This window comes from Branchiostoma floridae, chromosome 15, assembly GCF_000003815.2.
Source record: "Branchiostoma floridae strain S238N-H82 chromosome 15, Bfl_VNyyK, whole genome shotgun sequence".
NCBI classification, from domain to species: domain Eukaryota; kingdom Metazoa; phylum Chordata; class Leptocardii; order Amphioxiformes; family Branchiostomatidae; genus Branchiostoma; species Branchiostoma floridae.
In genome coordinates, this window is record NC_049993.1 from 17,743,315 (window position 1) to 17,758,037 (window position 14,723).

Consider the following 14,723-nt stretch of genomic DNA (forward strand, 5'->3'; position numbering starts at 1 on the left):
AAACATCTTCCCCCCGCAGAAGAACTGTCGGGAATCTTTGTGAAGAGCATCGCGCCGGGAAGTGCAGCAGACAGGGACGGCAGGATAAGGGTTAATGACCAGATCGTGGAGGTGAGCTGTTCAATTTCTCCTGTACAATAGATTCAACAGACATGTATTATGAATACAGTAATTGTTTACAGCATCTGTCCTTGTCATTATTCTTAATGAAGAAATCAATGAATCCTTACAACTATATACAGTCTGCAACATGGAGTTACAAAATATTTACTCCAACTATTGCTTAACTGGGCTCAAAATACCACCTTAGGTTAGTTAGTGCAGGTAAAATTGGAGCTGTGCAGGTATTTCTGATGTCTACCTGCACCTAACCTGCACTGGTCCATGTACTTGGTTTTATACATAAAATGTCCAATGATGTTGGTGTATGTGGTTTGTTATTAGCTGCGTGTTACCATCTATAAAATATAAAAGAAAAAAAAAATGGCAAAGGTTCCTGAACAATTTTAGTATGATCCATACTTGCTGAGTGGTGCAGGTAAAATTTGTCTGGTTTAGGTATTATTTTCAATGTTATTTCAAGCCCTGCATTTCTTGTTTCCTTGTCAGGTTGATGGTCGTAGCCTCCAGGGTTTCTCTAACCAGCAGGCTGTAGAAGCCATCCATTCATTCATTTATTCACACATTCTATCAGTCACATCCTCACTAATTCATCTCTTGTTTGTTGTCCTTGTCAGGTTGATGCCCGGAGCCTGCAGGGATTCTCTAACCAGGCAGTAGCGGCTCTATTTACTCATCTATCTATCCATTCTCTCACTCACTCATTCACTCTTTGTTTCCTTGTAAGGTTGATGGTCGCAGCCTGAAAGGCTTCTCTAACCATTCATTCACTTACTAGTAAACTCATTCTCTCAGTCACTCGTTCTTTTCTTGTTTGTTTTTTCTTACGAGGTTGATGGATGAAATCTGCAGGGTTTGTCTAACCACCAGACAGTGCACATATTTATTCACCAATCTATCTATCCATCCTTTCTCTCTCACTCATTCCTTCTTTGTTTATTTGCTGTCCAGGTTGATGGCCGTAGCATGCAGTCCTTGGAAGCCATACATCAATTCATCTGTCCATTCATTCACACATTCTCTCAGTCCCTCTCTTGCTCATTCATTCCTTGTTTGTTCTCTTCTCAGGTTGATGGCTGTAGTCTGCAGGCCTTGGAAGCCAAACATCAATCCATCTGTCCATTAATTCACACATTCTCTCTGTCCCTCTCTTGCTCACTCATTCCTTTGTTGTTTGTTTCCTTGTCAGGTTGATGGCCGTAGCCTGCAGGGTTTCTCTAACCAGCAGGCAGTGGAAGCCATCTATCCATTCATTCATTCAATCACTCATTTATTCTCTCAGTCACTCACTCGTTCACTCATGTCTTGTTTGCTGCCCAGGTTGATGGCCGTAGCCTGCAGGGTTTCTCTAACCAGCAGGCAGTGGAAGTCCTACGCAGCACAGGGCAGGTGGTTCAGCTCAAGCTGGCTCGCTACAAGGACGGGCCCAAGTTCCTACAGCCTTCAGAACGGGGTAGGTTTAGTTGAATGGTTTCTCCTGTCGATTTGACAGATGAGGAGGCAGACAGGCTTTTTGCCTGTTTGCCTGACCTGCACATGACTTTTTATGGGGAAGGAGGGGTGTGCAATTCCTTCTCCACCCTCTCGTCTACTGGAGCACTAAGTCTCACAGGGGCATCTGTATGCAACGTGTGAGGCGGCTCCAGCAGATGCAGCTTTGTTGTTCAGAGTATCCGTCTCCTAGTAGGTATTCCAACGCTACCGCGAAAACGTTCCACCGCACGGCGATCGGTACATTTCTTACCATCTTCCCACACCCGCGGCACAAAAACTATCCGTTCCTAGAGGCAAAGTTACCCATGAAAATAAAGCATATAAGTTTCTCTTTCTTGTGATATGTTTGTTTAGTTTGTAAAATGTTCAAGACGCCAGAAATTTGCCGGTGAAAACGGCGCGCCGTGAGCGGAACGCCCGGCGTTGCGCGGGACGGGCCCAACACTTCCGCCTGCACACGACCTCTAACCTTGTGTTTAGAGCGCTTGCGCATCGCTGTGTTAGACAGCAGCAGAATGAAAGTAGTATCATTGCAAAGAGCAGATTAAGGGCTTTAAAATGATACCGGTGACAGTTGTAAACTTTTATTTTTTGCCGGTAAAAATTCCACCTGAAGGGATTGATCGATCTTTAATTGTAAAAATCTCCGCAAAAAATTTATTTTTGCCGGTTGTCACCCCTGTCCAAATGACGACAAAAAAATAGGCTACGTTTTGATGTAATCGGCATGTCTATTGCATGCACGCCGGCGGATCGCGGAGCTTGTTTTCCTGGCGAGGTCGGCCCGAGCGCGCCGTGTTTGGCCGGCCGCGCGATCCTGACGCGCCGAAGTTCGGCCGCGCGCCTCTTAAAAATTGAAGTTATGTGACTGAAGCGGCACAAACAGATCCTTTTCGACGCTATGGAGCAGGAATTTCCAGGTAAAATACTTTGATGCATTTTTAGTGTCTGTAGATTGTAGGTTTGTTTTGGGATGGGGGGCTTTTGTGTCCTCAAGGAAGAAAATGTTTTCTTTTTTTGTTTAAATTTTTTTGGTCTGTCTATAGACAATGCCAGCAATGCAAAATCATGTCTTTATCCATGTTTTTAAGTCATGAGAGAATGTTGCAGGTTTAGATTTATTAATCATTTTATTTATTTATTTCTTGTTATGTGAAATTGGCCTTGTGAATCATAAATTTTCTTGCCTTGTTCCAAGTTCAAAATACCATGGTGTATTTTTTTTACTTGTTGAACTTGAGGCAACCGTGGCCCCCGGTTAGGGGTCAGCCGGGGAACCTATGCCCAAATTTTTCAAAATAAATAATTAATGGCATTTTCAATATCCTCGATATTATTTGTGTGAATCATTTCTTGCCTTGTTCCAAGTCCAAAATACCACAGTGTATTTTTTTTACTTGTTGAACTTGAGGCAACCGTGGCCCCCGGTTAGGGGTCAGCCGGGGAACCTATGCCCAATTTTTTCAAAACAAATAATTAATGGCATTTTCAATACCCTCATTTGTGTGAATCATTTCTTGCCTTGTTCCAAGTCCAAAATACCATGGTGTATTTTTTTACTTGTTGAACTTGAGGCAACCGTGGCCCCCGGTTAGGGGTCAGCCGGGGAACCTATGCCCAATTTTTTTTTCAAAATAAGAAATCAATAGCATTTTCAATGTCATTGTTATTATTTGTCAAATCATTTCTTACCTCGTTCCGAGTCCAAAATACCAAGTGTATTTTTTCACTTGTGTGGCCACCTGTTAGGGTCAGCCGGGGAAGCTATGCCCAATTAAAAAAGATACTTATGGCATTTTCATTGTGAAGTAAGCTCGTTACAACCAGATTGCTCAAGTGCTCTTTGTGCCATGTGGCATTTTGTTTGACTTTGTACGTCTGGATAGTTAAGTAAAGATCATAAATCTGCAGTACTTACCTGCAATATTATATTCTTGTCTCTACAGTTTGGTAATGGCGACCTCCAAGACTTGGTACCCAGGTTCAGTCGTAGAAGATGGTGTAGAAGCACTGACACTCACTGACTTACCTTCTTCCATCCGGTTTTGGGAATTTATCTAATCTTAATCTATTTTAACTTCAAATCTTCTTGATGTATTATAAAGAATTCAGTTACATGCATGTGTCAGTCTGATTCTTTCTTTATAACCACTTTATTACGTCTTAAAAAAGAACTGTATAACTACAAATCACCATAGTGATGGTGTCGGGTACTTGAGTAGGACATCTTCGCCGCAGATAGATGACCATCATCATTCATCACCATGGTAGACACAATAATAAAACTAAAAGTTTTTAATTGTTTATTAGGAGGAATATTCTATCTAATCCGGGATGTGGCTGATAAAAGACCAGCAGAGAAAAAACTTGAAGAATGTAGGTTGTAGTACCAATAAGTAGAGCGAGATACACATGTATTGGATGGTGTAGGACAAATGTAAAGTTGACAAGTTAACTAGTTGTGCAGCCAGTTTAACTAAATAAAAGTGTTAAGTTTGTTAAGAAAGCACAGAACAGTTAGTGCCACAGGAAATGATAAGTAGGCCTTTTTTTGTGTGCAAAACTTTGTGTACTTTGCATGATACAGGTGATAATTACTGATTATAAGAATTATCGGGAAATACATCCAAGAAATCTATGTAACGTTACATTTACAGAAAATAGCCTGTGACCTTGAAAAATGTTTACCTTGTCATGATAAATTCAGTGTTTACATTGTCTATCTATCATTATTTTATCTCTTCTTATAGTACTAACATCTGTCATGTATTGTGCAAGTGTGAACTTATGCTAATGATGCAGTGTAACATTGTGCCTCATCAGATAATGCGAGATGTTCATGCAATCTTACCTTTGACCTTGACCAAGTTGACCTTCTTATTAAAGAAGTTACCATTGTTGACATTCTGTGGATGTGACATTCTTTGGTAATAGAAAATAACATAATGCTATACATTGTAAAAGTATATTAAGTATGGTACTCGGTCTTAAGTACAGTGCACCGTATAGTATACTCACCAGCAAAATACCATAGAACGCAACCAAAAATGTGTGTGTATATACCCAAATTTACTCATTTTCTTATGAAGTACAGATAACATGACTGTTATTGTGTAAAAGAACACCAGTTAGTGCTGTTTTATGTGAAATATTGGAAGACATGGTCATTCCTGTCAAGAGATACAGGTGTGTAAACTTTGGAGGAATTTTCCTTCCCCAGGGGTCAAAGGTCACGCTGCCACCTGAGTAATTTGTTGCAAAATGCATACTTTGACCCTGTGTAAAAACATAATAAAAAGATATTAATGTCTGGAATCCTGTAGAATATTTCTATGTAGTGCATATTACAAGTAAATAAGATAAAATAAGCTTTTCAGTCTTCACTTACCTTTTTATCACCCCTTAAAAAAGCCATTTTGTTAATTTTCGTAATTTATCGCGCGGCCGGCCATTCCAGAGGGTAGATTTTGGAAACTTCAAGGAGCCATATCTCAGCAACCGCTTGAGATATTTGCTTCATTTAAAAAGCCTTTTACTTCTTTTTATTAGCTCTTTCAGAAACAGTAAAAACTAACATTGTATTGTGTTTTTGAAATTTTGGTTGGAATACCTACTCCTAGGAGAACTTCTCCTAGGAGGATGTAAGGGGTTCCTCCTACCCCTGATCGCGCAACTCGTGTGCCATGCCGGGTGCGTCATGCCTGAACATGCCCCTAAGGCCTGTCTCGGCCACATAGCCCCATCGTTGAATAAAGAGACTCTTTTTACACAACCACTGTTTTATACAAACCGACGTTTCGGTGACCGTCTGTCACCTTCTTCAGGGCAATTCTGACTGGTTCACATTGTACTGCAGGACAGATGTCGCTGCTCACAGTTCAGATGCGGTCACAAGGCGTGAAGTATTTACATATGTACAGACAGATGCGACATATTTATGCAAATTATTTACAATGCGGTCCTAAACACAAAAGACGTCCATAACAGTAGTCAATGAACGGTGAAAGGTTTTGTTGTTTGTTTGGTGACTATTTCGGCATAGCAGACTGGTTAACTTACGCCAAACAATAGTTATTCAAGCAACTGGATATGGTTTTGAACAATATGTCTCAAACAAACACACCAAAAAAGCATTGTGACCTTAGAACCATGGTTAAAATTTACTGGGTAGTCTTACCAAAACCATATCCAGTTGCTTGAGTAACTATTGTTCGGTGTATTGTGTTACATGGATGTCTAACCTACATCGACGTGACTGGTTAGCTTGTTTGTTTTGTGACAATTTCAGCATAGCAAATTGGTTAACTTGTTTGATTTTTTTGTGTGACTATTATAGTGTAGTGATTACCACTCTCATTCCTTTTTGAATGTGCCTGTATTCTGTCAAAAAACAGGAAACAGCACCGGCATTGTATTGACAATTTGGCTTCACAAATTTGTAGCTACTGTATGATCATTGAATTGTAACCATTACAGTAGGTGTTTGCAAGCTATTTTGCCAATTTTGATTTGGAAAACTAAGTTTGAAGTCATAATGAACAGATCTTCCTCAGTATCAGAGAGGAAATGTATTGGAAGCTAGCTGAAACATCTCACTGTTCTCAAAATCTATGCAGCTTCTTGAGTACCTGTATCTTAAGCTAGGGGCACAACCCACTGTACGTGCAAAAACGTGGGCAATCTTTTGGGATCGGTAAGTGGTAAGTACCGCCTCTGGACGCAAACTCGTAGGGAACTTGTAGGGAACGGATTTTGGAGCACGCAGACACGCCGTCGCCTCTCAATTAAAAATGTACGGACAAATTGCACGTACGGCGGGTTGTGCCCTTAGCTTTAATATCTTTCCACTAATACTGTAATAATTATTCCTGATTTTTTCAATGTACTGTTGTGTTCACGGTTTTCACGGTGACGACTGTAACATAAACTTATAATTACTGATAACAAATAATTCGCAGCCTTTTTTTTATGTGCACTTGCCTCGACAGTGAACATTTAGTTATGAGAACAAGTTAAATTTTCTCAGACCGTGAAAGTTTGGTACCGAGAAGACAAAGTGAATTACAGTAGATTGAAATTTTCTTAAACTTCTCATCCTTTCATTTCTCCAGGCTCCACCCCTTCACCGTCGGCCTCTCCAGCCATCACCCCCTCCCCCGCGCCTGACCTGTCGGAGACCCCCTCCCTGGAGCAGGCCCCCCCTCCCTACCCCTACCTTGGGGAGGAGATGCCCTCCCCCATCCCCCGGGACGAGTCCCCTGCCCTGGGGTACCCGAAGGAGGGCCAGGTCAACCTGGAGGACATTCAGCTCTTCACCGATGCTAGTTATGGTATGTAGAGCTTAATTATTGGATCACCCAGTCAGTACTTACTCGAATAAGTTGTTCACTTTCAATTTTTTTTCAAGCGCAGAAATATGTCACGAGTGTTTGCAATATTTAGAAGCATCACTGGAGTGAAGTATTGTTTTTACAATTTTAGCTTGTATTTGTGTCTGTCTTTCTGCCATTGTTTGTGTGTACAATGTTGTTATTTCTATGATGTACATTGTAAAGGTAAAATTTTCTGCTGACTTTCTTGTCATTCAAATCTTCATGTTGGATCTAAAAAAGACCTCTGGTTTTATACACTGTAATGTACATTATTAGATGAGCTTTGGTGAAATTGTTGGATCCAGATTGACATACAAAAATCAAGAACATATGAAGTTTCCTGTAATTTTTCTATGGTTGGCATGCTGTGTGCATTGATTTTGGCAACAAAGTCTTGATTGTTGATATTCAGACCGCTTTCTTGGCATGAGGTCAATTTCTAGATATTCCGGCAGACATATCTTAAAACAGGCCCTGCAAGCCTTCCCGTCACAATCGTCCTTTCTCCTCTCTGTAAATATACAGTTTGGCTCTTTAGGTTACCAAGGGAACCATTTTTGAATGACAATGACCTTGGGCTGTCATGTGACAAACTGCTTCCGTATTTGCCTATCAAACTGTTGAAGTTGAAAGAGAGTTACTGTTACTGAGTGTTGCATTTTGTTTCGTTTTCAACGTTGGGTATCTGGAGAAAAATTGGTAAGATTGTGTCTCATTACTTTGACTAATTTTTGTATATGTTTTTCATGTAAACACATGTAGACCTTGTGCCTTTGGCAGAGAGAGGTATCAAGCAGTACTGTCTCTGCATTAGTAAATTCAATTAAAAAAAGATTTTGAAAAAAAAAAGGTCAAATCTATTGCTAATTTTGCTGCCTGATCGGTGGAAGAGTTGGACATCCTTATGTCCTCTGAAACTTATTATAGGGAAACTAGAGAAATTTAGTCAGGGAAGGAGAGTAAGTTTAAATGAAAGGCTGTACTGGAAGATAAACTTTGTTAATACCCCATCTCTATTGTACATGTACATGTATAAGGAAGAAGAACGTTGATTATGATTGATTGATTTCACCTGTACATCACATATAGACCTCACACCCAAGGCTGACGAAGGCATCAAGCAGTACTGGCAGGACCAGGCAGGAGAAGACATGGAGATCGTTGTGGCACACATCTCCAAGTTCCTATCTCTGACAGTAATACAGATGACTGTTTCCGTAATATTACTGTCAGTTAAAATCTTTTCCCACCACATGTAGACCTCACACCAGAGGCTGAAGAAGGCATCAAGCAGTACTGGCAGGACCAAGCAGGAGAAGACATGGAGATCGTTGTGGCGCACATCTCCAAGTTCCTATCTCTGTGATACATATGACTATTTCTGTTAAATAACTGCCAGTTAAACTGATTTTACTCCACTTCTTCACATGTACAGCGTAGACACCAGAGGCAGAGGAAGAAATTAAACTGTCTTTATCATGAATTGTTTCAAAGAACTTGGTAACCAATTGTGCAAGATGAAAATCAAAGTTTGAAGTCCTAAAATTACTTTTCTCACCACAAGCAGACCTCACACCAGAGGCTGAAGAAGGCATCAAGCAGTACTGGCAGGACCAGGCAGGAGAAGACATGGAGATCGTTGTAGCGCACATCTCCAAGTTCCTATCTCTGACTGTAATACAGATGACTGTTTCCGTAATATTACTGTCAGTTAAAATACTTTTACAATACATGTAGACCTCACACCAGAGGCTGAAGAAGGCATCAAGCAGTACTGGCAGGACCAGGCAGGAGAAGACATGGAGATCGTTGTAGCGCACATCTCCAAGTTACTATCTCTGACTGTAATACAGATGACTGTTTCTGTAATATTGCTGTCAGTTAAAATCTTTTCCCACCACATATAGACCTCACACCAGAGGCTGAAGAAGGCATCAAGCAGTACTGGCAGGACCAGGCAGGGGAAGACATGGAGATCGTTGTAGCGCACATCTCCAAGTTCCTATCTCTATAATATTAATGATAAATCTTTATGATTTTATAACATCTATACACATGCAGACCTCACACCAGAAGCTGAAGAAGGCATCAAGCAGTACTGGCAGGACCAGGCAGGAGAAGACATGGAGATTGTTGTGGCACACATCTCCAAGTTCCTCTCTCTGTAATATTAATGATAAATCTTTATGATTTTATATCATCTATACAAATGTAGACCTCACACCAGAAGCTGAAGAAGGCATCAAACAGTACTGGCAGGACCAGGCAGGGGAAGACATGGAGATCGTTGTGGCGCACATCTCCAAGTTCCGTGAGGGCGGAGGCCTGGGTATCAGTCTGGAGGGTACCGTGGATGTGGAGGATGGACAAGAGGTCCGTCCGCATCATTACATCAGGTCCATCCTGCCTGATGGACCAGTAGGAGTGGATGGGAAACTGAAGGGTGGAGATGAACTGTTAGAGGTGAGGTTTCTTTAACCCTTAGAACTTAGAACTTAAGTAGTCATTTTGCTACCAATTCTCTATTGGTTACTGAGTTATGTACATGTAGCATGGAGAAGGTTTATCCAGTGTAATAAAACACCTAAGGCTTCCAAGGAGATATCCATTAGAAGTCAAATCTGGTCTTCTGCATTCCTTTACTTGAGTTGACAGAGAAAGTATCACTGTTGGTGATCCTCTCAAAAAATCTCTGCTCAGCTATAACGATCCCCAAGCAATAGGGAGCAAAGGGAGCAACATCTGCTGGACAAGGACTCACTTCACTTTTGGCAAATTACTGTGCTCAAGCCCCAACCCCAGTCGGATTCGAACTTCTTGAATGTTCCATTTGAGCACTAACAATTTGCCACCTTCCCCACAGGTAAATGGTCACCAGTTGCTTGGTCTGGACCACAGAGAAGTGGTCGGCATCCTGAAGGACCTCCCGACTAACGTGCGCATCGTCTGCGGGCGCCGACCGGAGCCCGTAGAGCGCCCGCCGGACATCCCCACCATCCGCCCTCTGGATGTGGAGGAGTTGAACAGCAAGAGGATGTCTTTCACAGGGTCTCCTGATGTGGGGATGATGGCTCGGGCCAGATCTGAGGGGTCCATTCCTCCAGCTGTGGAGTCTGGTACGATTGCTTGACTTTTTGGCGTAACGTTGAAGTCTAGAACTTGCAATTTAGCCCCACCTATATTGGGTATTGTAAGCTCCTCACAATTCAGGTCCCTGCTGCAAAGAGAGAGTAGTCAGCCCACTCAATACAAAATGAAAATAACAACAGTTACTGAAATCCGTTGTTAGTTTGTTGGTTGGTTGGTTGGTAGAATATCATCTATAGAAATTTAATCTTTCATTTTGCCAAGCATTTTGTTCAAGATAGTCTTGAGAAGGTCTTCATAGCATGGGATCAAAGATTTTAAAAATTACCTACCAGAATTACATATGTATGAGAGGTACCAAGATTTCCACAAGCTAGGTCATACTTAACACACCAGCCACTCAGAGACTATGTCCTACAGGTCATGAAAATATCGAAGATGAATTCCACTTTGTTATGAAATGTCCTACCTACAACAAAGAGAGAGAAACATTGTTTAAGAATGTTAGAACCAAAACACACTCTCTTACTGGTACACAGATATCTTCCATACACTGCTAACATGTTCATCTCATATATCCGTCTACGTAGGTCAGTTTCTTTATACTGTATTCCAAATGCGAGACCAGATCACTCATACACAACTGTACTATTATTGATAAAATTTTGTTGTTCTGTATGTAGCCCTGTATGTAGTACATGTACTATTGCCTGTATAGCTACTAGTTGTTGTTGGTTGCCATACATTGTACCTTGTGCGATCGTTGAGCAATAAATAAAATTCATTCATACTTATCGTGCCAGGTTTATGTACAGCACTGGTGTTACACAACATATAAAAACACACACAATTTTGTTACCACAGAATCCCCCTCCCTGGACAAGAGCAAGTCCCGTTCGCTGGAGCCCCTGAGTCAGCTGGCCATGTGGAGTCCTGACATACAGACTATAGAACTGCCTAAGGGGGAGAAGGGACTGGGATTCAGCATTCTGGACTACCAGGTAAGACAGCCATACATGAACATGTCTGTGTGTGCTTGTGTGTATGTACATGTGTGTGTGTGTGTGTGTGTGTGTGTGAGTGAGATAGCCATGTGGAGTCCTGACATACAGACTATAGAACTGCCCAAGGGGGAGAAGGGACTGGGTTTCAGCATTCTGGATTACCAGGTTTGTGTTTGTGCTTGTGTTTGTGCTTGTGTGTACGTACATGTATGTATGTGAGTGTGAGCTGGCCATGTGGAGTCCTGACATACAGACTATAGAACTGCCCAAAGGGGAGAAGGGACTGGGATTCAGCATTCTGGATTACCAGGTTGGTATTCTGTCTTCTTGTCTGTTGCAAATGAAACATCTTTGCAACAATAAGTGAAAATGAATGAAATTAATTTTATTGTATAGTCATGTCCTGAAGAGCCAAATACAATGTTGAGAAAATAACTGCAGCAATTTCCGTGTCCCTCTTACAAACAAAAACCACAGCAAAAGTAACTAGATTTATGGTTTCTTCTTCCCCAGGAATCGAATCCACGATTTCTCAATCTCGAGTCTGCTAGTCTAACCACCGGGCTGTTTGGCCCCACATCTTAGTGTGCCTAAATCTATAATAACTTTTTCCCCAGGAGGCCAGGACCCATTAAGCCCAAACCAGATGGTGATAGTGAGCCGAAGCCTTGCACCTAATCCCCCCAAATGAATTTCAAGCCCTAAACTCAGTCACAATAATCTGTACGTAGTCCACAGGAGCATATTAAAGATTGATGTACAATAAAAGTTTTTTGTTCATTAATATCCCCAGGACCCATTAAGTGTAACAAGATGAACGCCTGATGCCTGGTGATCGACTCATGTCCATAAACAACGTCAATTAGTACTAGTGTTAGCCTGATTAAATCTTGCTTATAGCAGTCCCCCAGCATCCCTCTGGCATCGAGGGGCCAGTTACAGCCCTGTACAGCAGAGTTTGTGTTACACAGACAAGTCTAGTGTTACTTGTTTTGGTTTAAGTTATCTTCTAATATATCCTATTGAATCATTCCCTAGTAGGGGGGGACATTAATACAAACTTTTTGAAATACGCATTTTAAAATATGGAGATGATCTATATAAACACAGAAATCACAAAATTTAGGCAATTGTAAAACTCTAACCCCCCTGTACATACCCCCTGAAGTTTGGATAGCCCCCTCGCCATGTACTTGTGTGACGTTGCTAAGATCTGCAAGCACTGACTACATTACTTCAGTTCTTTTTGCACATTTTGTGTGATTAAATGATACATTACACTCCAAGATACTTTTCTGTCAGGTTTTGGCTTAATAATCTTGGTTGCCATGGCAACAGGGCAGCAAGTCTTGGGGCGAATTTCCATTATTTGGCCCAAAACAGAGAAGTCACGGTAGGGCAGTGATTTGACAATTGCTGAGAATAATAAAGAGTACCCAAATAAACTACAAGTGTATTAAGCTTCACAAGAATAGTGGTAAAATTTTCGGAAACTAGATGCCAAGGAATTGGGCAACTTCAAAAGGAATCATTGTTTCAAGGTTTCATGTGTCGTGAAGTAAGGACAGAAAAGCAACAGTTGACTTATTCCCAAGCTCTCCCCCTGTACATATACATACTATATCTCTCATTGTAAGCAAGATGCCTGCGATACTGAATTTCAACAATGTTTTATTGGTACATGTATTTATAACAGAATCAAAAGAACCATAGTCAAATTTACACTCATTGTAGGTGGTGTCAATGGCGTGTTCAAGTACAATTCTAGGTTGATCGCAGATAGGTGTTGCAGATGGATTTTTTGTGGTTATCGGTAGTAACAGTGCTCTGGTATCCTGCATCCTTTATTTATTTATTTATCTATTCACATATATTTTGAGAGTATGAGACAGAAAGCACTAATTGCTTACATCAAGCCTTCTACTCAAGAAACATACGCATAAAACAAGAATACTAAACCACATACATACATAAGTACAGAATGGATAACAGAAAAGTAAATTTAGACAAGACAAAGTTGGTGCTGCATCAATTAGGAGAACCTGCTTGTGCAATGGATATAAGTATTGACAAAATAAAAAATACTACAGTTTTGTAGATGTGAAAGAGATGTTGATCCTAATAATAGTAAAGAACATAAAGTAGTGTCGTTGAGGTGATTTAGGTCTACTATTATATTGGAGACAGCCGCTAACAAAGAACTTCTTTGGCTGGTATAGAGTGTGCAGTGTAGGAGATAATGTCCTTTCCTGCCTTCTCTACTGTACTGTCTAAATAATACAGGTTCTTTTTTCTTTTTCTTTTACCCTTGTAACTTCATATTGGTAATTGTGGTTGCCACTTGGACAAAGACACTACAGACTTCTTCGTCTTTCCTTGTCTGTTAAAACCTCTCCTTAGAGATAAACCCGAAGGCTGTATCCTTTACCTGCAGCAACTGGATGCTCTAAATATCCAGTTGCACATTTGAAAATGCATTTTGGTTGGCGCAACGTAATTCTAAATCCAAGTAACGCAGTGCGCAACCTGAATTTTTTCAGTTGGAACACCACTTTCCACCCACCTACATGCATAAGTATTTATTTCTTGATAGGATAAAACATAAGTTACATGTAGCTACAGGGGTGCCTAATAGGGGTGGGTAACGGTACAGAAAATCCAGGTCCTGTTCAGGTCCAGAGGATCAGGTCCGGACCTGAACCTGGACCTGATTCAGTATGTGAAAACTTGTGATATTCAAAACAATGGTCCATTTCGCTACAAGGAAATCTGCTTTGCAGGGTATTTGACTACCAATGGCATTTTAAAATCCTATAAGGCTAACTGCCTCTGTGCGATTGACTGTAAAAATTGGTAAAAATGACTACAGACTATACTATACTATACTATTATTAAACACTAGTTCACTCTTGTTATTTTAGTCGACGTACAGGTAAGCCTCAAAACGTGTGAATGCCTGATCATATAATCTATATTCTTTCCAATAGCTCCAACATCCTGTCCACCAAATTTTTTTCAAGTCCGGTTTTCCGGACCGATCCACTACGAAAAACCTGTTTTATACCGGCACACCGTCCCAGTACCTACCCTTAGTTACAGTACATGATTTCAAAATTTGTAGAGTAATCACAAAGAAGAGAATCTAAGTCATAGAATTCTATGTGACCATATGTTTCTATGATAGTGTAGCCCGTTTCGTCCAATTTTTAGTATGGACCAGTCCATTTTTCCATGGGGGTGACTTTGGAATAGTCCATATTTACATGGGAAATACATTTGGAGGTTTAGATATCCACAATGATCTCTCCTGAAGTCAAATATTGTGCCAAGGATGCCAAAGTACAATTTCTAAGGCATTAAGCGTGTTTGGTAGTATAGCGTTATACTAGCTCAGTACATAAAAACTTCAGGGGGCATGTACAGGGGGGTTAGCAATTAAAAATTTACAAAATTTTTACATTTTCATATTCAGATGGACCGTCTCCATATTTCTAGGTGCGTATTTCATCAAAAACTGCATTTTTGCAAAATAGTGTCCCCCCCTATCCCTAGGACCCGTTAAGCCCAAACCAGATGGTGATAGTGATCCGAAGCCTTGTCCACGACAGTGTGATGCAACAAGATGGCCGCCTCGTGCCTGGACTCA

General features: G+C 40.9%; 1 protein-coding gene across 1 annotated transcript in view; it reads left to right on the top strand.

Annotated features, from left to right (window-relative positions):
* The window catches only part of LOC118431598 (multiple PDZ domain protein-like), a gene marked incomplete in the record, with an annotated part of 93,555 nt that overhangs the window by 17,348 nt on the left and 61,484 nt on the right, over positions 1 to 14,723 (top strand). The window contains 9 exon segments of the mRNA XM_035842840.1: positions 20 to 111; positions 1,441 to 1,573; positions 6,726 to 6,944; positions 8,554 to 8,721; positions 9,048 to 9,150; positions 9,200 to 9,449; positions 9,850 to 10,102; positions 10,938 to 11,074; positions 11,298 to 11,387. Coding sequence (XP_035698733.1) covers positions 20 to 111; positions 1,441 to 1,573; positions 6,726 to 6,944; positions 8,554 to 8,721; positions 9,048 to 9,150; positions 9,200 to 9,449; positions 9,850 to 10,102; positions 10,938 to 11,074; positions 11,298 to 11,387 — 1,445 coding nt within the window.